The sequence below is a fragment of the Lates calcarifer genome, linkage group LG13, assembly GCF_001640805.2.
Source record: "Lates calcarifer isolate ASB-BC8 linkage group LG13, TLL_Latcal_v3, whole genome shotgun sequence".
NCBI lineage: Eukaryota > Metazoa > Chordata > Actinopteri > Centropomidae > Lates > Lates calcarifer.
This window is the reverse complement of record NC_066845.1, coordinates 13,810,217-13,826,761: the sequence shown is the minus strand read 5'-3', so window position 1 is coordinate 13,826,761 and position 16,545 is coordinate 13,810,217. Positions and strand designations below refer to the sequence as shown.

Genomic DNA, 16,545 nt, shown 5'->3' with positions numbered 1-16,545 from the left:
CATTTATATGCAAGTTTGTCTGTCCTGCTTTCAAGGTGACAGTTTCAGACTGTCTAAGCTCTTATTTGACCCATGAGAGTAAGCACGAGCTCACTCTCAAACCCCCCTGCTGTCTCACTAAGCACAAGTTATTGCAGAGAGTCTTAACTTTGACTGTTATCTGTATCATTATTTCATGTCCCATGAATTCATAATGATATCATCTATATTCACCATATTAGACACACTTCTCAGAGGCAGGGACTGATTTCCCTCAATAGTGAGAACAATGTCTTTTATATCCAGATTTGTCATTCCCTATCTTCACGGTCTTGAGCCATCTTGTGGGAGCATGGTTATCTGACATACAGATTATATGCATCTGTGTGCGCGTGCGTGACCGCAAGTGCTTTTTACACTTATGTTCACTTATGAAAGAGTGTGTGTGTTGTAGAGTACGGAGCCGTGAAAATGTGAGTGTGTTTCTCTGTGGGCTATCTCAAATTGTACATGCATAAAATCATTTTTTTTTTAAAACTGCATATGCTTTATGAAGTCAGAATGGAGCAATTAAAGACAGGGGTGAATTGTGCAATGTCAACAAGAATAAACTCCTGCCATGGACCTGACAGTCTGGCTCAAGAAAAAAAAGATGTGAGGGGAGGATTTATCCATATTGTGCTATTATGGATGGAAATAATATGGTGCCTGAAAAAGAATTCACAGTGCAAATTTAGCTGTTGTATTTACTGTGTTTGCAGCTAATGTTTCTCTCTTGATTTCACGCCTTTTGGTATTATTACAAATTTCCTCCTCCTCCTGAGTCTACTTCTCTGGCAGTTGTACACTTTATAAAGTTTATACCACTGCTCCACAGTGAGAAATTACTTGAAAAACTTAATGCCTCCTTTGTTATCTCCTAAAATAAAAGAAGACGTGGTCAGGGATTGAAAATTGTTGCTTGAAAGACAAAAGGATGCAATTCTCTGTGGAAATATGCACCTCTGTTTGAAACCAATCGAAGACCAAGATGTATCAGTCACTGCTGCACTAATGCAGCACAGATACATTCATGGTGGTGGGTGATGCTTTACAGTGCCCTAATAATGACAGAGACTTCAACTCTGGGGGGAGAGGAGAATAAGCCCGGGCCAATATAGGCAGAATGAGGCTGATTTTGCCATTATAACTGCGAGCTCTTTTCCCTCTTGGATTGAAGCCTGGGCTGACAGTCAAACATCATTATGAGCCGGTGGCCTTGCAGTTTGTCACTGTCACAGCCTCTAAATAGAGACTTTGTTTTCAAGATTTGTAAAGATTTATGACATTCCAGGCACTATTTAAGCAGTGATGCACAACAAAGTCATTTTGTTTAATGTGAAGCCACTTTGAAAAATGGCAGATTCTGTGGGTTGTGGGCTTATTTCCTGTGAGCACAAATATAATGCAAGACATTGTGCTGGCTTTTTAAATCTTCCTCTCGATCGGAGGAAACAGATGTTATGTGAAGTGTTGGGATATTACTGTAATGAATGATGACATTTACACCACCACTGGTGAGTTCACCTTTGAACCCTACCCCTAAAAATCATTTGCGAATTTCAATGGGTTGTGGGAATGAAATCCTCATGTCAGCCAAAAAATGAATTAGTGCAGTGGCCTTGGTACATACTTGAAAATAGATTCACTATTTGCTGGCTGACCGGATATTCTTGCTAAAGTGCAAGTAGCCAACACACTTATTATTATGTCTCTTGATGTGTTGCAGCTGTGGCATCCTCACTCCCTACAGCTGCACTCTGAACAGAAGTGCAAAGACCTCCTTACAAAAGAACATAATAATCATGTAGGAAGGATATTATACATGAAACACAGAAACTGCTTCACAGAATGTATAGGCTTTCACAGAAAATCCTGCAGCAATATCACAGGAGACCAAAGAAATCCCACACAGACCAAGTGAGGTCACTATAATTTCACTGCTGAGGACCACAGGTGCATCTTTCCCCAGCTGCCTGCAGGAAAATTACAGGTGGATCGTGGTGATTTTTCTATAGGGCAACATTTAATATTGGGCCTCGGTGTGACCGAGACCCACGTTTTCCAGTGAGAGCACCCACCTGCAGCGCCCTCTGCCGGCTCACAGAAACTCCTCTTTATAAAGTGCCGTGATGCCTCGACACGCATGCAGTCAGTGCGAAAGAAGCGTTCACTCCCTCCAGAGGAGCGCACAGCTTTTTTTGAGGGAGCCAGTGGTGGTGGTGGGGAGAAAGGAGAAAAAAATCCAGTCAGCGTTTTGTAGCACTTTCCGATGAGTTCTTCTACCTCGTTAGAGATACTGGCATAGCTGACAGATCATTTTACGCCAGTTTAAGGAATGTTTTAGGGACAAATTGTCTCCAAAGGGCAATTGGAGCGGCCAGTCTGAGCCCTTATAATGCGGAGAGATCAAGTCTCAGTAGTTTGTCGTTATGTACGCAGCGCAGACGGACCCTGAGAAACTGCTTTCATGGATTGACTGATTGACTGATTGGCATCTGATTTTTTTTTTTATTTTTTTAATATCAAAGGATTTTTGTGTGTCGTGGTTAGTCTATTATTCAAAAGAAAATTGTGGATTATATTTGGGAGTCGAGGATTTTTTTCGGAGGTGCGTCTTTATTTTGAAGTTGAATGAGGATATTGACTTTTTGCAGTCAGCCTACGACTGGGTAAAGGATCCGAGGAGTGGAATTAACCTCTCACAAGGTGGAAATATCTGTCTTGTTGGACCCCCAACTCGTCCCTCTTGCCCGCTGAGTCCAATATGAAGTCTGTCACTGTGTGGATGTGCGTTTACATCTTTCTCCTGCTCTTAGGTGAGAAGTGCAATACGGGAATAATATGTACAATTGTGTGAAAATACCATAAAGAAATTTATCATACAGATAAATTATGACATCAGCAAGTATTGTGAGTTTTAAAAAATCTGATATGTGTGCACTTTTCTTAAACTGGAGTTGTTTGAGGGCACAAGGTTATTCCGTTTTTTTGTTATTATATGCAGGGAAATGCTGATGGGCGTTCATGTTATAGTCGGATGATTTAATTAGATTATGTGTAATTGTCACCCATAGCTACACATTGAACTTGTTCTGTGTGATTGATCACTTACCCTGGACCCATTAAACAAAAACAGCTTCCATAACAAAATAAAGAGCTAATTATTATAACAGCACAATACAGCTTTTAGTCGGTAAAGGGAAAATCTCTTTGGTCTTTTCAGTTGCACACTTGTGTTTGGTTGAATATGAAAAGAAACATCATCATCTTCATCACGTTCATCACCCTCAACACGATTATCACCATCAGTATCGTCCACAAACCCGGACTCCCGTTTAAAATCATCGGACTGATAAAACACATTTACAGTTAACTTCATGTCTTGTTACTCTTTTCTCACACGTTACCATCTGATGCTGATGCAGTATCACCTCTCCCCCTTCCGAGCTCAATACTCAAGATCACCACAAGGGGTCTCTCTTGTCATTTCACCGGAGCTGTCTGAGCTGTGGTTTGAATGTGAAGGTGCGTTTGAATGTTGATTCCTGTCAAACGGCAACACCTGTGTCTCTGCTCTGTGGATCAGCACACGCTCATTTTCCGGTCACCTGGGTGTGAATTAAGAGCAGCTCTTGATCAGGTGCTCGTTTGATATGGGTTAATCAGATATTCTGCAATGATTGAGTCCTTCTTTTGATTAGATTCGATAAGAATCTAAAAGGCAGTTTAGGAGGGTTTAGATGCACTAAAGTGAGTACAGGTAATCACAGGTCAGTCACTGAATATAAGGTAAATGAGACTTAACAAGACCCCATGTAGAGATGAGGAATGTAACTGAATAAATGGTGCTTTGGCATGCATGAGCATGTCGTAGGCCATCAAACCTCTTCAAAGGTTGACCTGTTCAACCTGTTCCATGTACTAAATAAAAATGAAAACCATTTTATCAGATATGTTTGCACTTGGATTGCCTCAAGAACAAACATACACAAATACAAAATTCCTCACACGTTACCTTACAAATTCTAAAATTCTGAGCCCCTTTTGTCAACCCTCACCTCTGTCTCCTTGTCTCCACCTAGATGAGGCAGCAAGTTCCTGGGATAGCCCCTCAGCTATGCCTGTGTCCTTGGACCCAGGCTCTCCAGGCGCCGGGTCTGGGCCCGGTGCTCAGCCAGAATGGGTGGACTGCATCCAGGCGAGTGACATGTGCAACCAGAACCCTTACTGCAGCTCTCGGTACCGGGTGATGCGCCAGTGCCTTGTGGGCAAAGAAAAGGAAGCCATGCTGGACAACAACAGGGAGTGCCAGGCTGCCTTGGAAGTGCTGCTGGTTAGTCCTCTGTATGACTGCCGCTGCAAAAGAGGCATGAAGAAGGAGCTGCAGTGTCTGCAGAACTACTGGACCATCCACATGGGACTCACCGAAGGTAGGAGGCAGATGGTTTTACGATTCTCTGTCTCACAAAATTCATATTACATCATGTTTAACTGTGTGGCAATTTCAGAACCTGTAATATAATAACACCTCTTTAAGTGATGCTGTTTCTTTGTAAAACTGTAAATGTATTCATGTGAAATTAGCACTTTCTTTTTTTTAAAGTTTTTACCAGTCAGCTTATAATAAGCAATGTGGGTCTTCAGTGTCATTTCTTTCCTTGTTTATTCCCTCTTTGTGAATTCAGCTCACATCACATTCGATGGTGTTATAACTGAATATGTATTGCAGGGCTCTAACTGAGCCTCGTGGTCATGGGCAACATGACATGTGCACAACAAGATGCATGTTAACTGCTGCATTAGATACTCTGGTTGTAGAAGTTCAAACGCATTCTTCAGCATCATAACATCTATTTTAAATTACTCTTCTGATCTCAAGTACCAGTGTACTTTCTGAGCAAAGACAAGAAGGATGTACACAACACCCATTGTTGATGCCCTATTCCCAGATGCCCTCTTAGAGTGATACCCAGAAACCCCCTGATGAAAAATATATGCTTTCCTACTTTCCTCACCCTCTTGAAGGTAATGGAGCTATAATGGGATTACATTAGGTAGACCTGTTATGGTAGACTTATTGGTTTTCACCTAAAGTGTTCCATATTACAATGTAATTAGGTTATAATCGTATAGCTCAGTGCTCTTTATGTGTCCACTTACGCAGGACATAAAACAGCACTCTTGTTGTAACATTGAAACCTTCTGGTTTTTACATTGCAATACATTTAGAGAGCATAAAACAGCCTCCTGGACCAGCATTATTCTTGGTCCATGCTTAGGGCAAAAGGCACACACGGCTTCATGTTAAGACAAATCTGACTGAATCAGAGCTGCTGGAGATGCTGTGCCCTTGGGATCAGCCTACAGGGGGGACCTTAACCCAAGAGTGACATTTCTGCATGCTTGTCCTCGTGCCCAAAGTGTCTGTGACTTCAGTGTCACGCCATGTAAACATGGAGGACATAATGTACTCAGCTGTTTTGACACGTGGGGGCAATGGTGGAAGCATTGCAAAGTCTCTGAGCTTTGAGCATTCTGGGCTTTTGTGTTGTGATCCGTGAAGTGATTCGCCAGGCTGACTGCTCATAGCACCAGCTACACTTCATCAGACTGATGGTAGCAGAGGGTCCCTGACATGAGTTCAAGGGAAATGTAATGACATGGATGCTCCTGAGGCTTTGTGTCTCCCTTCCTGTCTTTCTCTCCTTTACCAACTCTTTCTCCTTTGTAATGATCTTTCTGTTCTCCCTCTACTCCTCTTTCTCACTCTCCTTCTCCTTTCCCCAACAAATAGCTGCATCAGTCAAAAGTGTTTGTGTGTTTGTGTTTAAATGCATCATGCACATTGTCTGGCTATCAAGGATGAGACCTCCTGCGCCTGCAGTGTGCCCTTCACAGAGTTTGTGTTTCTTTTCGAAGAATGCTTCTCAGCAGTGTCCTGTTTTGGCCCTGTCGCCCTCGGAGATAAAACCCACTTTAACACAAACGAAAAGCTCTTACAGTGCAGCTTTAATCTAATCACGATCCATTGTGCAGTCAAGCAGGCTTTTGTTAACTGGAAACAATCTATGTACAACATCCATCTCTGGAAACAAACACGAAGGGCTGAATCCCAGCAGACCCTCTCAAAATGGTGCTAAACCACTTTAAAAATCGTTTGTTGACAAAACAGGAAGGTTTCAATGCAGCACTCGGATTAGACAATGCGTTATGTAGCTTTGAAAATTTTATTTTACTCATGTTAATGAGGTGAGATGATGAGCACAAGAGTGTGTGAGGGAGAAATATGAGAAAAGATAGTAAATCGGGTGAAAGGACATGAATGAGTAAGGGACAGACAGAGGAGGACAGCGATTGTTAAAGGCCTGTGTAATTTTTACTAATGTGATAAGCTATGTATGAAGAGTACTGTGTGCCTGATGGCTGGAGGAAAAACACATTTAGTCACTTGGCACATATGGCCATTTTGCTGCAACCTAAGGCCAGGATAAAGTGTAGAAAGCCATATAGAAATCTCACCCTAGCCAGAACTTAGTATGGTTCTTGTGACCCATGTTGACTAGGGGATGGAATTTGGCCTTCAAGCTCGAGGGCTAAACCATTGTGTCTGTGACGAGAAAGCTGATGTTGATCTGGGATGGACTGGGTTTGAAACAATGCCCTGCTCCCAGACCAGCCGTACAAAAACAGCACACATTAAGTCAACTGCCTCTGGCAAGGTTATCACAATACCTTAGTTAGTACATATATTAATATTCTTGATTTCAAATACAGAACCACGTAATTGCTGCAAACAGTTCAATAAAAAATATATGTACCACAGGCCTAGAGTGGAAAAACACAGTAAACAGGGGAAAAATAACTTCAGAAATAGAGAGGGCTTTATGTTTCTACATGAATTCAAGATTTTATTGTTTTTTGTGAAATGCAAAAACATACAGTTGAGCTTTAGGACCACATCCAGTATTTGGCCACATATTAAAGATCAGTTTTTCCTTAATGTTGATTATTCTGTAGTTTCATTCTCGATTAAGACTGAAATGTCAGAGTGTCAAAGAACTACATGACTATTTCTTCATAATTTGCCTTCCAAAATAGTAAAATAGGAACTCAAATACAAGGCAAACACATATAATAAATATTTATGCAGGCTCATGGTTCATTGGTTCAAACGGAGACATGTGATAATGAGACCACACATTTTTCATGTGTGAGTGAAGCAAGGATCACTTCCAGAACATCACGCAAAGTACAAGCCTGGGACATTTGCACTTGAATTACAAATTACTGTATTTTAAATGTGCCTATTACTGAATGTTTAATCTTTTTCCAGATCAAAAGGACTTTGTTAACCTTATGACAAAAGTATTCACTTTGTGAATTAGTTCACAGGCTGTACTACTAAGTGATATTAAGAAAATCAGTCATTCAAACATTCAAACTGACCTTGGCAAAGTATGCTTCTTCAGATTCAGTACTTTGCTGCTCATTCATTATTACCATAAGCAAATGAAACAGTATGAACTCTGCACATAAAATAATAAGAACTCTTAGTCTCAGATTTTAAAAAATCAATTATGTTTGTTTTTATATTTTTGATTTGAAATAGGGGTTTCAGGTTTGGAATGGATAATTATAATATGCTGTAGTAATAATAATAATAACAATAATAATAATAATAATAATAATAATCTGTGTACATCTAAAGTACAGACTCAAGATAAAATGCTGTGTAGAAAAATGAATCGTTAAAGATACTAGGAGATGACTCTGACAACCCTCTGGGTCTCTTGTCCAAGTATTGTTCAAGTGAATGCTGAAATGAAACACCTGCAGTTTGGAAACAATTATAATCAAAGGTAGGGTTAGGGTTGGTATGTATTTAGTCATCAACTGTCAATAGGAATCAAAATGAGAAAAAACTTCTCTCACCAGGACAAACAGGCCTAAATTAACGATTATTTCATTTAGCGCTATAGTGTGCAAATGTAACTACCTGCATCCATTTTTTCCACTGAAAAATTGATGAACTGTGAAAGTTGGAAAGCTGTAGCTTGATTACCATAAGAAGGACATAAAACAGTGTTCATGAATCAATTAATTATGAAGGATGAAACAGAATATGTGATGAAACCTTGTATGTCAGATGTATGTATCGTTGCATCAGCCAAGCATCATCATTGGTTCTCAAGACAATGCACACTCAGGTGGTGTGGTGTAGGTGGAGGTGTAATGGCTGGTTTCTGTAGCCATTTTACGGTGCTGTGAATTTCAGAGTGATTCAGTAAATACTGTGCGTGTGTAGGCTTTAAACCTGTGTATTAAACTGTGCATCACACACCTCTCTTACCTCTCTTTTTTTGGGGAAGTTCACTGCTCCCTCAGACTCATAACTGAAAATGTCATCCTTATTTGAAAGCAAACTGAAGAGTCTACCTTGAGACTGAAAAGTTAATCATTCAATCTTTTGCCAAGCCAAACCAGACTCACCATAAAATGCCCTAGTGGAAAGGCCCTCAAGCTGCAGTGTGTCCTGTGTCTGTGAGCTGTAAAAGTAAATTACATTGGTAACAGCAAAAAGGTCCGGACACTTAGGAGTGGGATGAGTGTCGCCAGTTACACAAATCCAGTGAGGGGCCTGAATTTCTGAAAGGTGTTTCAAAGTTGACAATTTTGGTGATGAAACATTGTATTGCTGCTGAGAAAACACAGCAATACATAGAACGCCTCAGTGTGACAACAGTGTGACTCAGTACCGTCATCAAGTGTTGCTTGTCTTCTTGAAATACCAGGAGAAAGCATTTTCACACATATCAGCAGGTGGTGGCAGTGACGTTTCTGCAGCATTTAAAATTTCGAAACACATCCCTTACCCGTGTGAATCTGTTCAAATAACAAGGCCCTGCAGGTATTATATGGGGTCAGATTTCATTCTTGATCGTTAGACTGTTGTTATCTGCCTTTAGGTTACTGTACGACCCTGTTTAGCTTAAAAACCTTGAGCTAAAGGATGCTATAATACCAGTCTTTGAGCCATTAGTAATGGTGCTAATGGTGACCTGTTAATTGTGTTTTCTAACAGAAAATGGCAGTTGAATTCAATGCGTCAGTGCAGCCGTCCTTGATGGATAATGGGTGGTTTCTGCTCTGAATGGAGCTGTGTCGGTGTGAGGCAATAAGGTCTAGCAGTTTGAATCTATAAAAGAAGTAATTACTAAGAAAGAAACATTGGCTGCTACACACAGGGATATTGTATAGGCGGCTGCGGTTCTCTTTCAATTGTGCCTTGGGCCTCATGTGGATATAGCCTTGCAGGTTTGCAGTAGAATTGGTAATTTAAACGATAAGTTCCACACCTCCAACATACATTATTTCATAGCCTTAGCTTTGAAACCACAGCCTCGGTCTCAAAGTAGGAATCGAAGATCTTTTGTGAGGACCTTTCAGAGCAGTTTAATTAGCCGAGCCAACTTTCATTGCAGAGAGAGAGAAAGGAGAGCTCCACCCATGGACCACATCGGCCTTGCTCCAGCTCATTGTGAGAGGAGACATGAAACGACCAGAACACCAGACAATTTTGCGGGAATGATTTATTTTCTCCATTTTCATGAATGTCAGCATTGCAAAGGTCACCCTCTCAGTATATCACTACATCATGCTAATACCACAAGTTGGCCCCGTAATGCTGTGGGAAGTTACATGAAACGGGCGCTGTGAGAATGCTGCGCACATCATGATAGACTGAGGCAGGCAAGAGGAGAAATGGAGAGAGTGAGAAAGCAGACAGGAGGTGAGACCGGGAGGTGAGGAGGGGATGGCAGATAAATGATGAGGGGGGGGGGGGGGGGGGGGGGGGGGAGAAAATGTAAGAGAGAGATAGAGAAAACCAAAGAATGAAAGAGCAAGTCATGGGGGGAAACTACAGAGGTGGTGGTGGGGGTGGGGGTGGGGGGTTACAAAGGTACACAGTATTCCTGGGTGAAACCATCATTACTATGAGCAATGGTAGCAGTCACCAGCCATTACCTTAGCCATCCACTGTCATAAGCAGAACATTTTTCCAGCCTGCCCTGCATGTTAGGGGATAGGGGAAGCAGGCTCCTGCATGCTGAATATGTCCTCTCTGCTTTCTCTCTCCCTGTGCTGGAGACCCAGCCAGCACTCGCTAGGTGGCTACTTCATCATCAGAGGAAGGGACCTGTCAATAGCTTCTGGACGTGATCAATAAGGTCTTTCAGAGCTTTCCCCCTGTCATCCTTTTCATCCCTCCTTCTCCCCTTTCATCTTTCATCCCAAAATGTGAAAAGGATCAGTGAAATATGATGACAAAACAGGAGCTGTTTGTCCTCGTAAATCTGTCTAATGATTTTCTATACTGTAAGGTGAACGGTCCAAGATGATTCCCATTCACCATGAGGCTAGTATAGAGTGTGACAGTGCAGCTGAAATGGGGGCCAGGTAGCAGGGTTTAGATTAGCCTTTTATAGCAGAGTGAGTTCTCAGGCTCTCTATCAGAGGCGAGAGTGAGTGACGGGCCATTCTGCTCAGTGAATACTGTCATGATGTGGGCATTAAGACTCACTCCTGGCAGAAAGGTTTCACAGTGATGCTGAATGAATGGGCATCGCAGAAGTCAACTACCAAGCCCGGCGGCTGTCATCACAGCATGGCTGCCTCTCTTTTTCTCTCTCTGCCTTTCACTCTCTTTTATTCTCTGCATCATTAATTGAAATAGCTGCTTGTTGAAATAAGATAGCCAAGTTTTCTCTCTTCCATATGGAGGAATCCAAAGCACAATTAGGAGTCAAAGACATTTATTAGTTTAATTATTTGGGCTGTCATCTCCTAGTTACCAACTTATTTATACAGCTGCACTAATCGTGTTTACAGAAAATATTTAAGTTGCTTAATATCAGCTATTTAAGCTGTTAGAAAATTATAACATCCAAAATTATGAGGTCTTCTATTCATTCTCACTGAGCTAAAAATTAAAATGATGAGGAGAGGCTGATATATTGGTCCACACTTCTGCTGTCTGCTTTTAATGTTCTCCCCAATATGCTGATATGCCATAAAGATGATAGCAGTTTTTACTGAAAGTTTTGCAGGATTTACGCCATATTCAACATTTAGTACCTGACACCAGGTATTAAAATGCTGATTTAGGTAAGCGAGTGTGCAACTCTTCATATTTACATTACATTCGCATAGCCAAAGGGGAGGCTGAAAATTTCAGCACTCATTTTCTCAGCTGTGTTTGCCCACCACGCCACACTGGATTGGAATTGTGACTTGAAATATTATTCTGAGCTAATCCAATATTCTATTTGTATGGTTTGAAATTGAGTTTAAAATGTCAATATCACTTCAAAAGCTGAGCCGTTAACTGAATTTATGGTTCAACTTGTGTTCCGTTAAGCACAATTCGAAGAAAGATGCATTTGTGGTATCGGTTTACTTTATCTTTTCTTTGTGGAAATGGGCACATTATAGGAGGAAGCTGAGAGGAAAGATTACTGCGTTTTATCCTAATGTAATAAAAATATGAATTCCAGTGTTTCCTCTGATACAGGTCCATAGAATACAAGTGAGCTTTGAGAGGCGATTTAAAAAAGGAGACGGGTCTGGGTGGCTTGAACTCCAGTGACAGCTCATTTGCAAACTTTTGGGAGCTGACAGCAAAGGCTCGGTCACCTTTTGTTACCAGCGGAGTTCGTGCAACAACCAGCAGGGCTCTGCGGAGGACCTCCGGCTGTGCTCCAGGCTGCTCAGACTGTGCGAAGCTTTCTTTGTGTGTAATTAATATAAAAAAAAGAGGTAGTGTTGTAATATAGTGCTATTATTTGAATGAGAAGTAATGTGTAACACAAGTATTTTGTCTTTTTCCAACACTGCCTGCAGAAAAAATAGGGAACAATATAAAATCAATATTAAACAGGAACACAATCAGTATAGGGCACCTTTAAAAACAACAAGGTGAATGACAGTTATTAAAATTGACTTTGCTTCCAGCCATAAACGGTTTGCCAAGAATGTCACTAAAAAAATCCATAGGACAGTTTCCATCACCTCAGGAGTTTAGCTCATTGATAATGCATATTAAAAGGATGAGTGATGGTGCCTAAAGACTTCACAAAACCCCTTATGGCAAAGGAGAAGGCCGTGAATCCACTTAAAAGCAGTATTCCTCTCATGCTTTGACTAGGGAAAGGCCTGATTTTCTGTCTGAGCCGTGCCGGTCATGCTCCGTACTGTCAGAGCAAATGAAGTCAAACGGAGGCTTAATTACAGCGATAAGTTGTTGCCCTGCGGCTAAAAACATCTTATCACTAAACAGCTGGGAAGAATTTTCTATTACTTGATGAATGCATAATTGGGTCCAGGGTGACTATGTGAGCACAGTACAACATTTTTTTTTTTTTTTTTTTTTACATCCTAAGGGTTGGTGTGATTATAGTGTGTTTTGCAATTTTATGATTCAACACAGCTTGTAACATCCATGTAAGTAAGCTTTTAAAATTCATTAATTACAGCTGCTTCTGGGGTTTGACATTATTGTTTAATAGGATCATCACAGTACACACTGTACAGTTGGACTTATGAAATTTAATGTGCTTTAACACCATTTGATTCCTGGCTGATTGTGTAGTGACGCTTCCCTACATGGTAAGAGGCTGCCTGAACAAAATAGTAAGCAACCTCATAACAAGATGTTTTGCTTTCCACAAAAGATATGGCATCCTTTATTCCATGTTGCTCTGTGCCGTACAGAGTCCTCTCAGTGTACTGGAAGAGGCATTGCGTATTCCTGTGGAATATTTGCCTCTTTTTTAAAATATACAATTGTGTTGGAAGGAGGGTTAAAGGGATTGTTTGCTGAGTAAGTGGTAGTTGTGAACTCTTGAAAGGCTTCTAAAGCCTTTAAAGGTAATTGTTGTAATTAGACATCCTGAGAGATCTCGAGTCCGGCAGCCTCTCAAGTCTCTCTCTCTCTCAACTGAAACATAAAGGCAGACATGAACAGAGATGTGGGTGACGAAAAGGAAACTGAAAAAAAAAGAAAGACAGAAATGCACTTTCAAGTAAATTCATGTGCATGCATATCTTTTAACACACAAACAAGAAAGGCACAAATTCTGAAAACTTGGGGGATTTAGGTAATTTTCTCAAAGTCTTCCTCTCTTTATGTTACTCCCCTCTCCTTCTCTGATTTTCTCTGTCTTTGTCTGTCTTTTCTCTTCTCTCTTTTGTGTCCCCGAACTGCCTCTCCTCTGCTCTCTTTTCTCTCTCTCAAACACACATACAATCCTCAGCTCTGCCAGATGTCAATAGCTATATGTGCTCAGAGAATAGCCAGCTGAACTGCTCCATCTTGTTATGATTGTCAATATTGATGTAGAGGATAGATGTAGAACTACACATAAAGCAATGATTCTGCGGATGTACACAAGCCTGAGGTTGGTTTTCTTTACTCTGAGGACAAATTATGATATAAAATTCCCTTTAGTAAATCTCTTTTCCTTTAATTCCCAGAGTTTAGTCATTCCTTTTCACTGTGTGCCAGCGTACATGCAGATATCTTCCCTTGCTTTTGATTAGTTTTAATGGATAAATACAACTCGTGTAACTTGTATTCCACTTCAAGTGAAGTATCATTACATAGCTGATTTTATCATGCCTTTTATGTCTTATTTCTGACTCTTTGATAATTAAATATGTTCACAGGAGACGTGAATAACACTGTGCTGCATGTGCCTGTAAACAGCAACACTCACACAAATACAGCTTCCACACCTTACCTATTATCACAGCAGCTAGAAGGCAGCTTTTTATCAGCTTGCATCATCTTTTCAAAAGAATCCAAGGAGCACGTTGATAAACAAAACATACTGTATCTATTGATTGGATCTAGTGATTGGTTGTCCAGGCAGCACGGTACTGCACCAACAGGTTTCAGGTTTTCTCATTTGTGGCAGCAGGCCTCCAAGCCTTCCTCACAACACCCTCACTGTGTTTCTGTTGGGATCAGAATGCAAAGCTATTACACACTGGAGGGTTTGTCTCAATCACACCGAATGGCTATGAATTTTAAATGCAGGATTAGGGCCTACAGAGAAGCAGGCACATGGGAGGGAGTCAGTTGAGTGCTAATTTGATTTTTTAATTTTTTTTTTTTTCTCTCACAAACAGCTCTGGCAACACCTTGTTAGCAGGGAAGATGCATTGCTCATGCTTTAGTCTTTCAACTGCTTCCCCCAAATCAAACCACAGCAGGAATAAATTCTCTCTCCAAAAGGAAATGATTTGACCATGATGAACATCCTGTTTTCCATTTGATTGAAGAGTCCAGTTGCCAGTCCAATACTGTGAAATGATTTCAATACAGTACAATGTTACATTTAAATCCAAAATATGGCTTCAATCAGTCTATCAAATGAAAGGTGAAAAGTTTACTTTTATAATAGATATGTGTTTTAAAATTTCAGGACCAAAAAAAGGGATTATGAACTGAATATTCTGTTTTTGTTGATTGATGAATGATGAATCTGTGCCCTCTTTTTTGTTGTTTCAGGTGGAGACATGGATGACTCATCTCCATATGAACCTGTAGCACCAAACCGACACCCTGACGTGTTCCGCTTGGCCTCGATCTCATCAGGTATCACAAGTTTGAGCTTAGCTGTCCATGTGGTGGTTTATCATATGGCGGAGTGGAAATGTGATGTAAATATTTGTCTTAGATAGAGTAAATGGAGGTTCCTTTGGATAAAAAAAAACAAAAACAACAACAATACAATGCAGTTGTCTAAAGAACCTGTGTTGATCTTTCCTCACTGGCATTCCACCAGTCAACCGTCCTGTCCTTGTGTGGTTATCGTTTGATCTGTGTTGCTAGATATAACGGTTGTTGTGCACTTGTGAGGTAAACCATAAAGTCTCAGTATAATACCCCACATTTTTTTCCAGCTATTGATTTTGCTTTCAGTTTGATTTCCTCTTTGGTTTACTAATTAAACAGCCCAGCACTCAGCAGGGGAGCTATAGCCTGCTATTTAATTTACTGGTTATTACCGTCATGGTATCACTAATCAATGCAGATCTTATAATAAGACACAGCTACAATGGTTAATGCAGTGCAGAGAAGCAAGTTGTACAATAGGTGTGATTGGACACAGGGACGACGCCTGTCCATTGCCAGAGCTACAGGCGACACTCACTTGAAAATTCAATCGTTTTCTTTCATCCAGTGAGAGAAATTTCCGGAGGATGTTCCCTTCTATTTTTTTTTTTCTTTTTAGCCAAAAGCAATCCACAAACACTGAAGACAGCACATTCTCCTTTTCTCTTGGTTGATGTATCTTGCTTTGTTTTATAACTGGGAGGTACAAGAAAGACACGCTTTTTGCGTAATCCCCTTAGCTTGAAATCAGCAGTGTATCACTTGTGTTTGAAAATGCGCTTGTTTGATATATTGAAAGAAGAAGACAGTACCAGAATAAATGTGAAAGAGAGCAGGCTTTGATTACTTTAGAGTTTTTGAGCGATGATGGCAAACTGCCTCCTCTGATTTAGGTGCATGTTAATCTAGAAAGCATTCAAAGAGCACATACTAGGCTGCACAATCCTCAGAATTTGTTGTTTTGATGATAGAAAATGTTTAGAAGTTTGATCTGGGTTTGAGATCTGCAACAAAATATTTATAGTCAACAATCATGCTGATTGGTTTTGTGCAAGTATGAACTTTTGAGTGAGTAAGACCCATGATAACTGAGTTATGGCTGTTTCAATCTATCGTGTCGCTGTATGGTCACTTATCAGCAAAATGCCAGCAAGTATTGCAAAATCACTCAGAGCTGACTTGTGCACTTGTATAAATACAGCAGCAGTTATGCAGTCAGCTCAAGAATTATGGTAGTATATTTCATAAAGGCCTTTAAAAATTTGGCAACTGGTTGCAAGAAAAAAGTATGAAACATCAAAAACTAGAAACCTTTTTTTTGTTTAATCCTACAATGTTCTCAATGGCTGGAGGCCATATCTGGAAGAATAATTTAAAAAGTGCAATGTTGGAAGGCAAAAATATGTGTTAGATAGAATCCACTTCAAAAATTATGAGCAAAAAATGTAAAATGTTTATAGATGGGTCCGAAGTTAGCACTAACTACCTGCATAAATAACAGCTCTTCCTTGGTGCATGGCAAAAGATTCCAAAGTTTTATTGATGTGTGATTAGTAGTTTTGAGATGAACTACTAACCTTCAATCAAAGAAAGTAATGAAAATATACAGCTGCTCATTTTTAACCTACAAGTTCAAGTGTCATGGTAAAACAAGGAGTGCAGCACAGTATACCTAGACATATTAAGATACAACAGGGGACTCATTACTGTATCCATTTTGCTTCAGCTGTTTCCTCCATTCTCTCCAAGGTGAAATATTGGATTTGCTCTCTGAAATCTGTTTAGCCGCAAGCTTTTCTCATTATTTATCATTTCTGAGGACAGAGTAATTGATTGTGGCACTG

At 40.4% G+C, this 16,545-nt stretch overlaps 1 protein-coding gene across 1 annotated transcript in view; it reads left to right on the top strand.

Moving 5' to 3' along the window:
- The first annotated feature begins 2,179 nt into the window (after positions 1–2,179).
- LOC108878663 (GDNF family receptor alpha-2) overlaps positions 2,180–16,545 on the top strand; it is a 45,041-nt gene continuing 30,675 nt past the window's right edge. Inside the window, exons 1-3 of the mRNA XM_018669589.2 lie at positions 2,180–2,837; positions 4,104–4,451; positions 14,594–14,680. Coding sequence (XP_018525105.1) covers positions 2,786–2,837; positions 4,104–4,451; positions 14,594–14,680 — 487 coding nt within the window. The 5' untranslated portion in view covers positions 2,180–2,785. The remainder of the gene's footprint in view (positions 2,838–4,103; positions 4,452–14,593; positions 14,681–16,545) is intronic.